The sequence below is a fragment of the Papio anubis genome, chromosome 19, assembly GCF_008728515.1.
Source record: "Papio anubis isolate 15944 chromosome 19, Panubis1.0, whole genome shotgun sequence".
In the NCBI taxonomy this organism is placed as follows: domain Eukaryota; kingdom Metazoa; phylum Chordata; class Mammalia; order Primates; family Cercopithecidae; genus Papio; species Papio anubis.
Window position 1 is genome coordinate 23,005,567 of NC_044994.1, and position 19,633 is coordinate 23,025,199.

The 19,633-nt window shown below is 36.2% G+C and overlaps 1 protein-coding gene and 1 non-coding gene across 3 annotated transcripts in view; one reads left to right on the forward strand and one right to left on the reverse strand.

The window, feature by feature from the left end:
• The first annotated feature begins 6,418 nt into the window (after window positions 1–6,418).
• On the forward strand, window positions 6,419–6,528 carry LOC116271517. The gene has a single exon (XR_004180146.1). It is a non-coding gene; the product is annotated as a U6 spliceosomal RNA (small nuclear RNA).
• A 5,945-nt stretch (window positions 6,529–12,473) lies between these two features.
• DSC3 (desmocollin 3) overlaps window positions 12,474–19,633 on the reverse strand; it is a 52,587-nt gene continuing 45,427 nt past the window's right edge. Inside the window, exons 15-17 of one of the 2 annotated variants that reach the window (XM_009192564.4) lie at window positions 19,106–19,363; window positions 16,753–16,795; window positions 12,474–16,671 (exon numbers count right to left, since the gene is read on the reverse strand). In XM_009192564.4, coding sequence (XP_009190828.2) covers window positions 16,769–16,795; window positions 19,106–19,363 — 285 coding nt within the window. In that variant the 3' untranslated portion in view covers window positions 12,474–16,671; window positions 16,753–16,768. The remainder of the gene's footprint in view (window positions 16,672–16,752; window positions 16,796–19,105; window positions 19,364–19,633) is intronic. The other variant, XM_009192562.4, reaches the window with a different exon arrangement.

The following is a 19,633-nucleotide window of genomic DNA, read 5'->3' on the forward strand; positions in this document are numbered from 1 at the left end:
TGTTTAAATTACAGGTGGTTGCAATTGTTACTTTTGCCTTCAGCAAATTTACAAGAAGAAGAGAAAATCAATGTGACCTGGAGAAGAGGTTACTGGTCCAATATAGAGATACATATCTTGTCCTTCAGCTGCTGAGACACAAATTGAAGAAGCATTTGCAATCAGTATCACAAATAGGATGCAGCATCCTCATCTGATTTGTCGACTAGATTAATTTGCTTCCTTTTCTTATCCACACTGAATAAAGTCTTGCCACTAGATTCCATACTTTTTCCATACTTGGATTTTATGATAGCTGTACCTGTTTCTCCTCACCTTGTTTTCTGATTCAAGTAGACACAACCACATCAACACATGAGTACACAGTTACCATTTTAAGGTTCTGGAAAATCATCTTATTTTAAATTATAGTTGGTATTACCTCTCGTTTTCTCATATTTTTGTCATTTTGCCTCTCTTGATAAATGTTTTTCCTTGGTGTCTCAGTAAAACCTTCCTTTTCTCCAGTAAATTCCACCATGATATAAAATAATCTAAATCGTTAGTTTGAATACTGTTCGCTTGAATGCTTTTGCTTCTAGAGCTCTGGTTTTTCTTTCCTTTCTCCAAATTCTGACATAGACTTTTTTCTTTCTAGGTAAGAATTTTGCCTAGTTTATTTTGATGTCTATATGTATTAGGTTACTTAATAAATTTTTGACTACAGTTTTGGTTTACAGAATCATTTTTTAGGATATTTGTCTGCCATTTCCCTTGCCTTCAGGTATGGTGCCTTTTTTTTTTTTTTTTTTTTTTTTCAAGAAATTCTTGGCCACCTCCCACAAAAAAAAAAAAAAAAAAAAAAAAAAAAACCAAGTCATATAATGATTCACTACTCATTAATATGGAAAGAATGTCTAGACATTCTTTCCCTCTTCACTATTCTCACACAGAAATTAAAAATCCATACTTTCATGGAAAAGAAAACTCCTGCATTACACAAAAAATCTTAAGTACAGTTTTAAAATATTTACAATTATTTATATTAATGTTTTTTAAACATTTTCTTTGGTATTCTCTAATGGAAACAAATCCTGTCTAAATTTGCAATTAATTTTGGAAGAAAATATTTATTATATAGAAATATTGTTGTAACATTAAGATTTTTGTCATTATTTTCTCCAGCTAGAACATCTGTATATAAATTAGAGACAGTAAGTAAGAAGAAAAAAAAATAAAAGACTAAGTAGGTGCTAAATAAGTGTATAATTCATCCTTGATATATTTTAAAAATTGGGGTAATTTTCTTAGTACTACCATTGTTTTCATGAACTGAAGACAGATAATTCTTAATGTCTAGTATTGAAAACATACGGATTCTTGACATGATATCAATAAAATATATGTGGTTATGGTAAGAGGTAAAAGATTAGCTTTTACTTTTACCACCCAGATTTTTGATGTTGATACACAAAGCTAGAGTATAACAGCCTAATATGTATGCATCTAGATAAATCTATAATGGTTTTATCTCAAGCTGAATTCATCATAATGTAGACTAAAACCAGTTAAAATAAATTTACCAGTTGCAATCAAACAAGAAATGAAGCCTGGTCGTGTGCAACCTCCCCCCCCAAACTTTGAAAAGAAGCAAACACCAAAATAAATAAACAAAGTCTTGTGGTTTTACATGTAGCACAGCTTCTGACCTCCATCCCACCTCAAAGAGAGAGTACTGAGGAAAGAATAGAAATTATTTTTTAAATCGTGAATATTCCTACCAATAGCCTTCAATTCTGAGATAAGCTGACAGCGGCTGTGAGGAAAATTACAAAGATAAAACCACCGAGAGTAGGAAACTGCTGGAAGCAGAAGTTTTCAAGGTTCACCTGGAGACCTCAGCGTAGGTAGGAAGATCATACACAGCTTTTCATCTTTCAAGGCACTAGGCTGAGTGGAGGATGAAACTTTGCTATCATAAGAATGCAAAGGATCCCCAACTGGGATAGTTCAGATTGGTGGAACTTGGGGATGATACATGTTTTGTTATTTATACTTGTTTTCAATGTTTACATTTTTAAGAATAAGTATATATCATTTTATTATAATAATATCTTTTTTTAAAAAAACAGAAACATGATTATCTCCTTATACCTTTTAAAAAACAGGAACATTATGATTATCTCGTTACACATTTTTATCTTCCTGTTTTTTATAAAAGATACATGTAGAAAGATTTATCATGATATTAAGTGGTTATTGACTCGGTTGGGCATTGACATTCTAGCATACTCCTATGGGCAGTCAACACCGTAGAGCGGCTCACCTCTCTCTAATGTTTACCCTTGTGTCATTATTAAAATAATCCTTTGAAAGTGCTTGGTTGACATTCTCCAAAATGACCTCTTTATTCTCAAAGGTCTTATTTGGACACATTTTTATCCACAAAGCACTTCTTAGTTAATTGAGAATGTAATTGGAAGCAAAACCAACTTTAAAGCCTACTTGTGAGGATATTTCATAATTACAACATTAATTGAGTTGATTAAGTCAACATGATTTTGAAAATTACCTTCACAAAGACAGTTCCTATGTCCACACATTATAGTTCCTCAGAAAAAGAGTGTCATTTCTTCTAAAAGAAAAAATACAAGAAATCCTTAAAAACATAAAAAAGGATTTTAAACAAAGTCAACACTACTAGGTATTTTAAAATATATTTTTTAAAAGCCAACAGATATATATATATTTGTAAATAAAAGCAAATAATTTTATGACTTGAAATAAATATGAGTGATATTTGAAGTATATATAAAGTATTTGAAGTATATTTACCAGCTCTACAGGGAAATCAAGCACAGCAATGTAAGCTGTTTTACATAACTATTACCAAAATCAGGAAATACTTTATAAATAATTTCCACAGACAAATGTTATCATTGAGCCTGAGTCATTAGGATTTAACATTCTACTCATGGCTCAGTGGGGAATAAAGCTAAACTTCTAGACGATAAACAATGCATTCTTTGATTATTTTATTCTGATCACATCTTTTTACACATAAAATACCAGAAGATGCATATAAACATGAAAACAAATGGAATTATTTGGAAAGTTAAGAATTCTGTAGAATCCAACATCAGCAGAATGGCAGACTAAAAAGCTCCAAATGCTTTTCCTCCAAAGAAACGTTGAATAACAACAACAACAACAAAACACTCTCAAATGATCTTAACCAACTTTGAATGAGCTCTGAAAACAAAGGTTTATAGCAACCAAGCAAACACCAAATCAATAAGGTATCTCAGAAACAGCAGGAAACCTTTTGTGGTGTTTTTACTTTCTCCACTCCGTCCCTGGCCCAGTGGTAATCTTGGTCATGGAAAAAGCAACTCAGTTTCTAGTTCCTCTCATCCTCAAATTGAAGGGAGCAGAACACACCTTATTTGCAAATTACTGGGCATATCTGTTCTAACCGTTTGGAGGTTATTTGAAGAACTGATGCACTAGTCTCTCTCATAATTTGGAATACAGGCAAAGAACGAGATCCTCGTAAAAGCTGTAAGGAACTACAGACCCACACATGCCTGGGATAAGAGATCACGCATAATAGACCATCTAAGGCCCAGAGGAGAAGCTGGGGTAAGACTCTGGGAAATTAGGACATTGAAAAGCCACTGTTTACATACATAGGGGATTTTAGAGAATCACAAGTGCATGTCCAGCCAAGATTCACACTCAGAAATGGCCTGAGAAGACCTTAAGCTTTCATCTCAAGGTAACACCTAGGCTCAGAGCGAGCCTAGCTAACCGATGAATGGCTGACCCTGCGTGAAGTCAGTTTGTGTAGACTGGGAGAGGTAGTTGTTCTTTCTTTTCAGTCCTGTGTGTGTGTGTCTGTGTGTGTGTGTGTGTGTGTGTGTGTGGCAGGGTGACGTTTTTGTTTATTTGTCTATTTCGACTCCTGGCATTCAAGAAATCTCTTTCAAAGCACTTGCTGAACATGAGCTAAAGGAACAGAGGCTTCAATGAGTCCATATAGAAGAATAATTGCTGCATAGTTTAAAAATGTCTCAAAACAGATGGATTACTGAAGCTTTTAACAATTAAAAAATAGAAAGTCTTGAAGAATGAGGAAAATCTGATTTTCAGAGTTACTACATTATAATAACGAAATGCCCGATTTGCAACGACAACAAAATAATCACCAGGTAAATAAGGAACAGGAAAACATGACTCATTCAAAGGAACAAAATAAATTGACGTAAACTGGCTGGGAGGAAGTCTAGACAGCACACTTACCAGACAAAAAAATTTAAAACAACTGTCTTAAATGTGCCCAAAGAGCTAAAGGAAAATTACAAATCTGTTTTAAAACATGGAAGTGAAAAAGGGAAATAGGAGGAAAATAAAACATACATTCCAATTCCCTTATCTATAGTAGCTGAGACTCAAAATATTTAATATATCGTGTAAAGAGGACAATTCAAGTAACAGAAGTCTCAGCATATTTAAAAGTACAGAGGTAAACACTATGAAAGACAATACTATCGACTAAAATTGTGTAGTGAAGAGATGTAAAAAACGAGGGAGAGAGAAGAGGTAATAGGCTAATTTTACCAGCACCTAACAACATTACTTGAATATCCACAAGTGAAAAAAGCATTAGAGTAAGTTTTGCCATCAGAAAGTGTGATCTTCCAAATTCATTCTTCTTTTTCATTTGGTTTGGCTATTGTAAGTCCCTTGAGTTTCCTTATCAATTTTAGTATCAGTTTGTCAAATTCTACAAAGAAACCAGCTAGGATTCTGATAGGAATTGTGTTGAATCTGAAATCAATCTAGGGTTTATTGCCATTTTAACAATATTATGTATTTTTCAAAAAGTCGCCTAGATCAGTCTCTATCCTGAAATCTTAACCTCATCAACTTTACAGAATTTTTAACAGAATTAAAAAAAAAAATAGGCCGTAATCCCAAACTGAGATTTTTCGTCTAGTGTTGACAAGCTATGGAAAATAAATAAATCTTATCATGGAAATTATCTCAAGTACATTTATTTATGTATGTATTTATGTATTTATGTATTTATTATTATTATTATTTTTTTTTTTGAGATGGATCCTTGCTGTTACCCAGGCTGGAGTGCAATGGTGCGATCTTGGCTCACTGCAACCTACACCTCCCAGGTTCAAGCCATTCTCCTGGCTCAGCCTCCCAGGTAGCTGGGACTACAGGCATGCGCCATCACGCCGGCTAATGTTTTTGTATTTTTAGTAGAGATGGGGTTTCACCACGCTGGACAGGCTGATCTCGAACTCCTGACCTCAACTGATCCACCCACCTCTGCCTCCCAAAGTGCTGTGATTACAGACGTGAGCCACTGCGCCTGGCCAATTCGTGTAAAAGCAGCAGGAAGAAAGCACTTACAAATATCTACCCACCACACCTAAATTACACTGAGCTTTTATGGTGTGTAAAATAAAGCATCTGGTTTTAAATAAAGAAGGGAAAAGTAAAGAAAATAAAACAGTGTATTAACTATGAATTAAGGTACAGCTGAAGTAATTAATAATAAATGGATCAATAATTACCATATCATACATTAGTCATGTTTGACTCCTTCCAAAAACTATCTAAAATATGTTACTTAGACACATACATAAACTCAGGGGTAGAATTAACTCCCTAGTAAAACAATTTGACAAGTGACCTTACGTCTATTTATAGAGAATGTCAGTAGACACAATTGATATGATTTTTATTATAAAAGTTACACAAATTTCCAAATTTAATCACCTTGAAAACTTTGTTTTAATCTGCTTAATCATAAGGAAGATTGATCCATATATTTGTTTCACAGGCTCCTCGGAGCCTAAATATTTATATCTTTTGCCTTTCTTACCACCGTGTAAATTGTAGAACTGTTGGTGCAAAGATCAAAAGGAAACCTAGACTGAGGGACCAAAAGATGGCATAAGGTTTGGAAGGCTATGTGGGCTCTGTGTGAAGGGGATGTTTTCCAAGCATTGTAACAAGAGTGGATTGACTTGAGGTGGAGTCAAAACATTCAAAGGTAATGTAAGCTGGCTGGACATCAGATCTGAAATCAGATCAGGCTCCTTGCTGTGAAGGTATGTTAGAAGGCAAGTTAGAGTCCCATTGTTAGAACAAGATGCCAAATGTTGATCCTGGCAGCTTAGGTTCTCAAGAACACTTGCTGGTTCGTGTCTTTTTATATATTCCCTGTGATATTCCAGAGTCACTCACATAGGGCCTCCACTATGACATGCAAATAAGGCATCTGGCAAGTGGCAAAGCCAGGATGCAAACTCAGTTCTAACTGTGGGTTAGAACAATGAAGCAGAAAAAATAACACAAAAGAAGGAGGAAGGAGAAGGTGGAGGGAGGCGGATAGCGGGGAAAGAAAATAAAAAGAGTGTTGGCTTCTGCAACACGTATACTAAAATTTTACATCAATGACGCAGAGATTAGCATGACCCCTGCACAGGGATAACATGCAAACTTTGTGAAACGTTTCATATAAATTGAAGAATGGGACGGGCATGGTGGCTCACACCTGTAATCCCAATAACAGACTGGAGTTTGAGACCAGCCTGGTCAACATGGTGAAATCTCGTCTCTACTAAAAATACAAATACGAAAATAACCCAGGCGTGGTGTGTGCCTGTAATCCCACCTGCTTGGGAGGCTGAGGCAGGAGAATCACGTGAACCTGGGAGATGGAGGTTACAGTGAGCTGAGATCACACCGCTTCACTCCAGATTGGGCGACAGAATGAGACTCCATCTCAAAAAAAAATAAAAATAAAAGAATGTTTTAAAAAGCAGAGAAGGCAAAGAAAGAAGATGAAAAGGAAGAGAAGGGAAAAAACAAGAAAATATGTGTACTAACATTTAACCTATGGTGCAGAAACTATTATAGCTCATGTCTCTCCTCTGCTCAAAACCATCCAATAGATCTTACTTGAAGTGAGATCCCATATCATTATTACTTTTTAAATTTTATTTGTCTGTCTGTTTTGAGACAAGATCTCACTCTGTCACCCAGGCTGGAGTGCAGTAACACAATCATAGCTCACTGCAGCCTCCAACTACTGGGCTCAAGTGATCCTCCTGCCTCAGCCTCTGAAGTAAATGGGCCTACAGGCATGTGCCACCACACTAGTTAATGTATTCAATTTTTTGTAGAGATGAGGTCTCACTATGTTGCCCAGACTGGTCTTGAACTCCTGATCTCAGGCAATCCTCTCATCAGCCTTCCAAAGCGCTAGGTTTATACGTGAGCCACCATGCCTGGACTCCCATCTGCTATCATAGTCAATGACCCTACAGACCCTGGCTTCCCACTGTTGCCTCCTTGTCATCTCCTCTCACTCTTCCTCGCTCTCAGTCAAGTTCAGTTGCATCCACTTTATTGAACATATCAAGCAAAATAGCACCTCAGGGCCCTTGAGTTAGCTGTTTCCTTTCCTCAAAAGTTCTCTGCCCATTTTTACCCCATGCCCGCATGGCTTGCTCCCTCACTTCCTTTCACTTCCTTCAGGTCTCTACTCAAATGCCACGTTTTCATAAGGGCATCCGTCAACCATTCTTAATAAAATAAAAACCTGCCATTGTTCTCTATGCCCCTCACTCTGCTTTATTTTTCTTCATATTATTTATTGCTACACGATGTATTATACATGTATTTGTATATTTGTTTATTACCTGTCTCCCCTTTGTTTCTGGGATGCATTCGACAAGAGAACACAGATTTTGACCATTTTATTCACCGCTACATCTTTAGCCTCTAAAACTGTGTGTGCTTGGCATGTGATAGTTCACCAAGAAATATTTGTCAAAATTTGAATGCCTGAATAACTGAATAACTGAGCAATTGAACGAAGAGCCCTGTTTTAGACAACCAAGTGAAACTCAGAGAAACTAAGTCGCTTACCCAGGTCACTTGGAAAGCTAAACATTTTTCTCATAATGAGCCAAACAGCTATTGTATCTGTTTAGAACGTAACTTGCACTCAAACTTGGTTTATATTTTGTGTGTGTGTATGTGTGTGTGCATGTGTGCATGTGTCTGTGTGCGTGTGCATGTCTGTGTGCGTGTGTGCATCTGTGTGCGTGTGTGTGTCCGTGTGTGTCTGTGTATGCGTGTGCATGCACATGTATGCATGTGTCTCTGTGTGTGCGTGTGTGTGTGAGTGTGTGTGTGCGCATGTGTGTTTATGTGTTGTTCTTCTCTTTGGATCATTGTTCTCTTGTTGCCTTGTCCTCATCTATCAAGACAATAATCTGATTCTGTTGTTAATATGTTTGGTATGCATGTGGGTGTATAGACTGAAGATAGAAAATTACTCTAGATCACTGACATAATTTGTTTAATTGGATTACCAGGAAAATCTGGTGAGAAAGATTGGTTAGTTTCAAAAATTACAACTTTTTGAAGTACTAGTATAAAATAGTATTTTAAAAAATGTGAGAAGTCCTCCCTCTGAAGATCTCAAGGGCAGAAATCCTTCACTCTGATTTCCAGTTAGTTGAAGGGGCATATAATCCTTGAAATTCAGACACAATCTGTGGATAGAATAATGAGGAGAACCCTAATTTTAACCTAATAAAATTATGTTTTTATTTCACTCTTGCCACCTGCCTAAATGGGGAGGATGTCAAGATAAAGACAAAAGTTATGAAAAAATAATGGCATATTTTCTACATCGGAATTTGTGATTGATGATGTGATTTGTAGTCTAACTTAATACATAAATAAAATCTAATTCCTTCTAAATTATATGTGATCTTTCTGGATCAAGAGCATGAGGTGACTTGCTTTCTTTTGAAGAGTACAGCATTTCAAAGTTACACTGAGAAAGGTATTCATGTTACCCTACTCTGAGACATCGCTTTGTGGATCAGAGATATCCCACTTCACTAAGGTAGAACCACAGAATAAAAATGTGACTAAACCAATATGATTCTAAGAAAATTCATGTCACTTCTTTCTTCTCTACTTTTGTTTTCTCTTTCTATGCCTTATATGCTTAAGACCTTTTTTTATCTTTCCCCAAATAAACTTATATAATATATATCTGCTTTAAGGTGTCTGTGATGATTCACATTAAGAAAAAAAAAACTGAGAGCTCTCAACATATTAGAAATTTCTGTGAAAGTCTTCTTTAGCTTGGAACACATCACATTATGTCACAGAAACTTGAAAAGTCTATGAGCCATAATTTTAATGTCGCAACACAATTCTATAACGGGTAATGCAATTTATATAGAATCAGATTACATATGTACAGGGAGTGAATCTATTAAGGTTAAAACTAAAATCTATCTTTTAATAAAATAAATTATACATTTGTATTGCACAACACACATTTACCTTAAGGTATCTGGAAAATAAAACAACAAAATCAATATAAATTACATGAGAATTCAGTAGTAGAATACTCAGATTCCTTGTGGAATCATATTGCATCTATTAGTTTGAACCAATAAAAAACACTGGTTTACAGCGTTCACAGTGCGTATGCTCCTCCCACTATGGTTGCATTGTGCATGGGAGGCAGAGGCATATTCTTGAACGGGTAAGTTGCAGCTGTAGCTTTCTTCAAATTGGTTTCTGAAGACCCTTTTCTCTTTGAAGTCGTCTTTAGTAACAACGGTCCTGGCACTGTCAATGTGTCTGTCCAGCCCCATGTGTCTATTCCTGTTTGTTCATGGGCATGGGAGAGGTCTGAGTCACTGAAGGGTGTGTCCCCCACTTTCTTGTAGAAACTTGAAAAGGAGCCATGCACACTGGTGCCCAGAGGCAAAGGCAGAACAACAAGGCCCTTCCACCTGGAGGACTCACGTGGAACTTACGTAACCCACCCCCGTCCAAAAATAAAAAAAAACAACAACAAAAAGTGCAAACCAGTTTATCTCGAAAGGAAATGTTTCTGCCTCTCTGTCATTAATTTCCAGTTGTTCTCTTGTTTGACTAGTGGGTAAGAATCTCAGTTCACTTCTCCTACGTTCCAGAAATTTAGCTTCCTTTATTTTTCTATTGGTCGATTTCTATTTAGAGTCCTAATTGAATCAAAGTAGTGGAGATAAATCTCAGTCTTTTGGGATTTTATTTTCACCCCGATGTTTCTGAGACTGAGTGTAAATTTTGCCTACTCTTATGGGGTGATAAGAGTTCTGGGTAAGGACGGCATCTGGTGTTTGGTCATAAACTTACACAGGTGATCACTGAGGCAGCACTTACTCTGGTCAGGGTCACCTGGGAGCTTCAGACCAGGAATTTCCACATTAATTTTATGGTTTACTTACATAGTAGCTAACAAGCACTGAGAGGCATAGTTGCTTAAATGGGATGGGAGCTGGGCAATAAGAACAAATCAAACACCAGAAAAGGAAAAATAAAAGTGTTACAGAATATTTGTGTGTATTACAATCTCATGCTTTTCAGGAGAAAACTAATTTCTTCCCCATCTTCCCAGGTCTACCCCATAGCCCATACTAAATCCTGTGGTCTCTCTGTTCTCTGGAAGGTAAGATGTTGGGCAGCCGACAGACAGGGACAGAAGCTGCTGGGGTGGGGGGGGCTGGGGGGGGCTCTTGAGACTCAGTAAAGCACAGTCTGGGAGAAAGATCATCTTATATAGAGGCAAATGTGATCATTTCTAAGTAGATTTGATGCTGCTACTTTTTTGGCAAATTTATTTTAGAGCAGAGGCTAGTATTTTAGTGCAAGCCACTCTCAGTCATGAATGTAAAAAGTCTAGGCAAGAACTCCCTAAAGATGTTCAGTGGTGTTACACAGAACGCGTTCTGGCACAGGAATGTAGCATGTTATTTTCAGCAGACATTACCCTCCAGAATGGATTCTATTTTAGACAGCATGCTGACTAACGTATAGAGCAGGTTGACAGAAAGATGGATCCATTTAGATAGTTCAGATCTGAACAACAGCAGATTTTCAACTCAAGTTTCAACTTTTTAGAAGGTTTTACCCTTTTGAGTATAGATACCATAATTAGAATTATGCCTGGATTTATAAATTTTTATCCATAAGGTATTTTAAGCTTAAATAAAATTAAACAATTTTAATTTTTCCAAAGCAAAGGTAAACTAATTTTTAAAATTATTTCATTAAAATTCTTTGAATAGGAATTATTTTCTGCCTATATTTTACAATAAAAATTGAATCATTTGATTGATCGGCCCCTTATATAAAATTAAACCATTCATAGTATTTGCATTGTCAGGTTTCTTTGTGACCATTTATGCTAACCAATTTTTATAGCTGAAAATTTTTTGCCAAGAAGATATGATACTTGCACAAATAACAAGTATTTGTACATACTGTTATACTTATTGTCAGATCGATTTTTGCTTTATCTCATTTGACGTTCCTTTTAAAAATATGCATTTTGAATTTGAGAGAAGACTGATAATCATATTTGTCCCTGAGAAAAGCCTGAACAAGTCCTTTAAGATATTCTAGGATTTCATTCCCAAGTAAAGAGATGCATGAAACGTCCTCATTTCAGTGAAAGAAGCCAGACACACAAAGCCACGTATGTATGATTTCATTTATATGAATGTCCAGAATAGGCAAATCCATAGAGACAGAAAAGATATTAGTGATTGTCAGGGAATAATACAGGGAGGGGAAGAGGGGAATGACGGCTTAAAAGGTTTCCTCTTGGGGTGATGAAAATGTTCCAGAACTAGATAGTGGTAACAGTCGCACAACATTTCAAATGTACTAAAGTCACTGAATTATACACTTTAAAATGGTGAAAATGATGAATTTTAACCACTCATAACCATGTTTTATTAATTTTACCACTTTTTTTAAGTAAAGGGAAAAGAAGGTTCTGAGATTCAAACCTTTGCAATCAAAATAATCTGTCGAATAGAGAAGCCTGTAAACATATTCTGAATACTATTTAATTTTTCTGTCCAATTAGAAACTGAGCCTAATTCTAAATAGTATAAGAGCCAAGAGAAACTGTCTAGGCTGGTATTAACCTTTTTCTTAAATTAAAAATGCTATCGGCTTGATAGGTGCGGCAAACCACCATGGGACACATTTACCTATCTAACAAACCTGCACATCCTGCACATGTATCCTGGAACTTAAAATAAAATAAGTGTTATCAGTGTTCATTGTGAAAAAATCAATACAGAAAGAATAAATTATCAATTCCATTGTCTGGAAATCATGTTTTGGGATTTTATATATACACACACACACACACACATATATATATGTGTATATTTGTGTGTGTATACATATATGTATATGTATATATATGCACAAACTGTATTTCCCTAAAAAGAGATTAGATATTGTTCGGAAGTATATCCAACTACATAATTTTACCAACTACTCACACTTGTAATTATTTTACTATGTGCAGGCAGGGTTCTATGTACTTTAAGTATATTAACTAATTTAATCATCCAACGACCCCATGAGGCTGGCATTGTTCATTGATTTTAATGAGAAAGCTAAGAGAAGAAATAGGTAGCCTTTCAAAGGTCACACAGAAAGTAAGTGACAGATCCGGGATTCATATCCAAGCATTCTGGCTCTAGCGTCCATGCTTCTCAACCATTATGACCCAACATTCAACCAAATCAATACTGAGGGACATGTGAAATTTATCCAATATTTTGCTATTACAAACAAAAATCCAATGAACATTCTTGAAGCCATACACAAAAATAATGGTTACAATAGAAGTTACTGGAATTGAAATTTTGGTTCAACCTATATTAAATTTTAAGGCTTTTGATATAACTAATACATTTTTGAAATGATCAGTCTTATGCTTGTGGGGGAGCACACTCTTGCATTGGGAAAAGATTCACTGTGAAGCACAGAGCACCTTTTTGGTTGGATCATCTTGTGATTAAAGTTCAGGCGTTATCTATCCTGTAAGTGGCAGAATCAAGATTGCAATATTGCCTGCTTTTCTTTTTAACGCATGTTTTCCCTTGACTACACTGCTCCTCAAAGTAAAACCCCTGTGTCAGTGTACTATTCATGGAATACTCTGCAATTATAACCACCTTCTAATACTTTTAATACCCAATCAAAATGTATTATACATATGTATACATAGATACTCATTTGTAGAGTTGTGCTTCAAAATAGTGATCTCTTCCCAACATTACAATATATATTAATGATGCCGACAATTTGACAATGACCCATTGTCCAAAATATTCCCCATTAGTACAACAAAGACATAATTGAGTATTTCTATTTCCATGCCAGCCTTAAGCACAATTTTGCAATGTGATCATCTTAGAATTATTTAATCTCTAAATACAGCAAAAACAAGAAACCAAGTTAATGTTGTTTTATTACATCCCCCCATATCTGTAAATATTACTTTCCACATCCAATTTCTGCTTATTTTAAGCAGCCACGTTTCTTTAAAAGCAAAGGAACTTCTTTTAACAGCAATATTAAAGCTCTGTTTAAAACGTTGCAAAACAAACCCCACTGCATTTTAGACAGCTGCTTCCTTATAAAAATAAGAAAAAACCAATCTGTACATTTACATAAAGATTCCAAATCATTCACTGGGGGAGAAATGAAAGCTTTAAAAATATATTTTCTTGCACACTCAAATACCATAAATTTCATTTTACACATATAAGGAAATAATAATACTACATATGGGAAAGTCACATAAAACATAGGAATGAATCCCTGAAATTAAATTTTCATTTGAGATGAAAGAATTGCAAATTAGGGCATACATGCAGACCAGGTGGTTTTCAGCATGTTCAAAGAACAAAGACAAGGTTAGAGGTTTTATAAACAGGGAAGTGATACTGGTTGCTCTTTGAGAAAGTTTGTCGGCCCTAGTAAGGTCTTGGGGAGGTGGCACGTTTTGATTGGCAAGTGAGGGAGTGCGCAAACCACAGTGGGTGTTTCAGTAGCCATTAGATAAAACTGGCTTCTGGTTACAGTAGACAATTTCATCAACTAGGCTTGCAGAGAATTCCATTCTCAGAGCAATATTTTGTGCCCTGAGTTTTCTCCCCCTGGCTTCTCTACTGTCTTTTGCTTGAGTATTTCAAGATTGATCCAATTCGTATGATCAACTTTCACACATGTTCAAAATGATTACATTAAAATAAGAAAACTTTAAACGGAAAATAAGGCCAAGCGCGGTGGCTCACGCCTGTAATCCCAGCACTTTGGAAGGTCGAGGTGGGCGGATCACGAGCTCAGGAGATCGAGCCCATCCTAGCTAACACGGTGAAACTCCATCTCTACTAAAAATACAAAAAAATTAGCCGGGTGTGGTGGCGGGCGCCTGTAGTCCCAGCTACTTGGGAGGCTGAGGCAGGAGAATGGTGTGAACCTGGAGGCGGAGTTTACAGTGAGCCGAGATCGCGCCACTGCACTCCAGCCTGGGCGACAGAGCGAGACTCCGTCTCAAAAAAAAAAAAAGGAAAATAAAAAGTGTAAATCTAAAACACATATATTTCAGGGTCAAATTAGAAAACAAAAAATGTAGGAATAAATCAGAATTTTAGATACCCATTTAATTCATAGACCTTCTTAGTGCCCAGAGGGAGGGCTACAGAAGGAATACAGCAATTCCCATGAATGCCTTGTTTGTTCTGCACAACCAGTTCAGGCTCATCCTGCAAATGCCTTCAAACTCATCATTCAGTCAGCTCTGTCTCCTGGATTTCTCACTCCAAATAAGGTTAGCCATAGAGAAGAGGTTGGCTGATCCCTCAGTGGACTCAAATGCCAGTTCCCATTGGCCTGGGAAAGGAAAAGGCAGTGCCAAGCCTAGGAAAAAGTATGAAGCAGATGATGTTGCCTTTACTCTCACCCATAGTCCTTGTGTCCTCTCCTTGCCCTGGAAGGCCTGCGTCTTCATGTTGCCCTCTGACTTCCAAATGCCTTACTTAGGCTGCTTTCTCCTAAAGTTCCCTCTGTTCTAACATGACAACTTGATCTTTTTCTTTTATACATTCAAAGTTTCTATTTCTTCTATTATTTTAAAATTTATCTGGAGAAAGCAAACTGATTAAAAATTAATTCACACTGAAGGATGGTGGAAAACCTGGAGTATTTGTCACTTAAGGGAATCTCTGCTGGAGGCGTTGCTGACAATGTTAGCAGAAAGCTGAAAGAAGGGGGCCCACGAGGCCTGGCTTTCCTTGATTCACGCCAATACCACTCAGAAGAACGGCGGTAAAGAGAAAAATGAAGTTTTGTAGCTCTCAGGCCCTGATCAGGTGTCAAGTTTGTGGGGCCTAGGCCTAAGGACACTCAATCTCCCCGGGGTGCTTTCAGTGAGATCCGCCCCTCAGCTCCCTCTAGCCTCTATACTCTGGGAGGACATGGTTATTTGGTTCTAAATTAAAAAGATGTTGGTCAATATAAGAGAGAACAGAAACAGCAATAGAGGATTTAACTTCAGTAAAGGTAAGTTTTAAAATATTTTTGTTATTAGCTCCCCAAAAAAACACCTTATCTCTGGACCCTTGCTACCAAAAAACAGGGAACCCCAGCTACAGCGAGTATTCCCAAGTTTGCTACTAACTTGTGGATACAGAAATCTTGAAACAGACTGCAAAGCAAACCTACTGTTCCATCGAGTTCCCTCTTTCCTTTCCACAGAAACCAGAAAAGTTTAATTTGTTTACAATTTTAAACAAATTACACAAATTGGACAGGAACTATTTCCTGACAGACTCAGTCATAATGCAGCATTTAAGAGCTAGGCCTAGGAAGCTCTCTCTTTTTTCTATTGTAGGACAAACTATACCCCAGCCTCATTTCAAGTTTTTACAATTTTCCTCTTTGTTTTCATTTCATTTTAAATGTTGCATTGATTAATAATAATATATCTACACACATTTTTTTCCAACTATATTCCTATGGAAAATTGCTACTTCATGGGGCACTTCAACAAATTTTGCCTCCAAAGTCAAATGAATTTGGTAGTGCAGTAGGGATGAGTCCCTATTCTTTATGAGCTGCAACATTTTTAAGTTAATTCAGTCTTCAGTGTTTCTTTTCCAAATTTTTCTTCACATAGTAATACTCAATATTTCTTGTTTATTTTTTAAACTATCACTCAAAGTGAATATATAATAATGTGATATTAGCGTAACTTAGCTATTTTTGGACTAATATTTATCCAACATATTTATTACTAAAATATCTGTAAAAAAAAAAAAAAAAAAAAGAGCAGATGCTTAATTCCTTAATTCCAGTGCTGCAGCTTGAGATTTACTAGTTGTCTGTTTTAGCATTTTTCACTTTTTGGAAAAGATAAGCAACAACTTGCTTAAAAAATATAAATTGGTGGGTAGCATAATTCAAAATTGAGGAAAAAAAGTCATCATATACATACATGTTGAAATTGAACTTTACAATATTATTTTTGGAAACCTCCAGAATGTCTGGCAAAGACCTAATTGTAGCACTGTGACATTATCTCTTTGTGCATGCTTCTGCTAATGTAATAAATTTGGGTTCCAAATTATTTAAGAAGTCAAGGCCGTCTTCTTCCTGTTTTTCACTGCAGCAGCCCACAGAACCAGCTGGAGATCCTCTTCCCTCGTAGTTATAAGTAAGGACATAATCTTGGGATGGCATGTGGTCTTCATTCTGATTACATCGATGCAATTTCTGTAAAATTTTTTAAAAAATGAATTGTATTATAGTTTTAAACAACTTAAATATATGAACATAAAATTTATTTTTATTTACCTTTTATGTTTAATTTTTAACCAGTGTGTCCTCTAATGGATTCCTACACACAAAAAATGCACATGATTGGTCTATATTACAACCATACCATAAAGTCAGTATAGTTTACATTTCTAATTATCCATATAAGTAAAAAATTATGTATACAAGTGTTATATTTAAGTACATTCAAGTTATCATTAAACGTTTATCTCTCAATTTTATACACAGAGGTCAGGTTAGTCCAAAAAATAGAGATAATAGTCATACTGGTTGGGAGTTTGAGATTGGATGCCAAACAATCTTGGTTGTGAGTCAAAGCTCTAGCTTTACCAACTAGCTATATGATTTTGGACAAGTCACCAAATATCCTTTAGTCTCAGTGACCACCTAACGAGATTATTTTAGAAATTAATGACAAAATAATAATGCATAATACACATATTATGCCCAGCACATATTAAATGTAAAATACATTTTAACTGGAATCACTATTATATGCAGTCATAAAGTAGGTAGGATTTACCAATTTAACTTCAGAATCAAGTTTCCAAGATACCCAAAACATGGCAAAATACATATATGCACCAAAAAGTTCAATGAAATTAAAAAGAATGAACATAACCCATATTGCAAAAACGGGGCTTTTGTAATAAAGAAGCCAGGCATTCAGCCACATCTACCCTGTCTGCCACTGGCCTGTCTGCCAACTCATCAACTGCCATGTCTCCTCCTTTTCCTCACCTGGGTGCCCACTCCTTGCCTATGTGGAGCTCATTGGCATGACTTACGTTCTTTCTTTATGACGTTGTTAGCCTTACCTCCCATTACCTGGTGTGCAATTGAGGAACCCTCCTAAGACTATGTCTTAAGCTTCACTCCATCTCAACCTGATCTTACATGAATACTGACTGTCTAGAAGTAGAAAAAGAATTAACACTTGAATTTGACCCTCCAAAATGCTATGGATACATAACCTACAGCCCTATACCAGAGTATCACCCATTTGCATTCCATCCAAGGATGAAAGGTCCACTGTTTGTCCTGCAATGGCACTGGTATCCTCTGATAAAAGAGGTAAAAATTTAGTTCAGAAGAGTGTCTAATCCAGTGGCTTTCTATCTAGCTGCACATTTGAATCATCTCAGAAATGTAAAACAAAAACAAAACAAACAAGAAAACCCAAATTCATTAAATAGGAATCTTTTAGAGTAGAACACAGACACCAGTATATTTTAAAAGCTTCGTAGTGGATTTTGCCAGACCCAGTGGCTCATGCCTATAATCCCAGCACTTTGGGAGGCCAAGGTGGATAGATCACTTGAGACTGGGAATTGGAGACCAACCTGGGCAGCATGGCAAAACCCCCTCTCCACAAAACATGCAAAATTTAGCCAGGTGTGGTGGTGTACACCTGTAGTCCAAGCTACTCAGGGGGCTGACATAGGAGGATCACCTGAGCCCAGGAAGTCAAGGCTGCAGTGAGCAGAGATTGCACCACTGAACTCCAGCCTCAGCGACAGATCAAGATCCTGTCTTTTTTTTTAAAAAAAAAAAAAAGGAAAGAAAGAAAGAAAGAAAAGAAAGAAAAAAGCTTCCACTTCATAGGGGATTTTGGTATGAACAGAGAATTCCTTATTTTAATTCCTTCTTTCTTTCACATTCTTGCTTTCCTTAGAATAAAACACTTTACATTTGCATGGTGCTTTGTATATTTAAAACATGCCCTGCAATGGTGATGATAGTTAATAATAGTATATTGTATATTTCAAAATTGCAAAGAAAGTACATTTCAAATGTTCTCACCACAAAAAAATAAGTATTTGAGGTGATGTGTATGTTAAGTGTGATTTAGTCATTCTACATTGCAGACATAAATCATATCACTTTGTGCCCCATAAACACATTCAGTTACATTTTGTCAATTTGCAATAAAATAAAAAATATATAAATCATGCTATTTAATCTTTATGCTAAAACTGCATTCAAATGTTTGTGTTTTCACAGAGAAATACAGATTTCATTTGAAAAGTTTGTCATTGTGAGGAAGTAGAATTGCTTTCACATTCTTCTATATCAAAAGGGTTAATGAGGTAAATACACAACTAAAAGTGAGATGTTAGTGAAGAATATTAAAAACCTCCAATATTTATGGGATTTTATAAATTAAGTGAAATATGACAAGTGAAATAAAATCTCTTTTAAATTAATGTAACAAAATCAAAGAGCACAGAAAAATGAACAGAGCAAGCAAGAGAGGGCCCACAGAAAAATACAGAAAAGCAGTTTCTGAAAATATATGTTAATTTGAATTTTCTACTCTTCTCCATTCAGAAGTTTAAATTTTAGGGTCAAAACACCTAAGGAAACTCACTTCACCGAGACGGGGCTGAGTGAAACTGTGCCACTCCGAGTACGTGTATCTGCAGTTGTCCACCTCCGTGTGTCCTCCCCTGCAGGAGTCCAGGGTGTGATGGTGCCCAGCCCCCCGGCAGGATTCCAAGGTCTGGTTTCCTCCTTTCATCATTTCAATGGTTTCCTGTCCTCCATTTTTCATTCCTGATCCCACGGTGCCACAAAAACCTTGGCTAGAGTTGTTGGCAGTCTGGGTCATAAATCCATTGGCAGAGCACTGAAATAATAAAATAAAATAATTCATGTTGAGAGGAAATGGATTCTAAGTTGTCATGAGAAGGCAAAGGAGAGAGGACATTTATTCAACCTTTTTATTCATTCATTCATTCAACAGACATTTATCAGTTTCTGATTATGTGCCCAGATGCTGTCTTCATTCATTTTGTGCCGCTATAACAGAATACCTGAGACTGGGTAATTTTTAAAGAACAGAGGTTTATTTCTTACAGTTATGAAGTCTGGGAAGGCCAAGATCAAGGAGTTCACA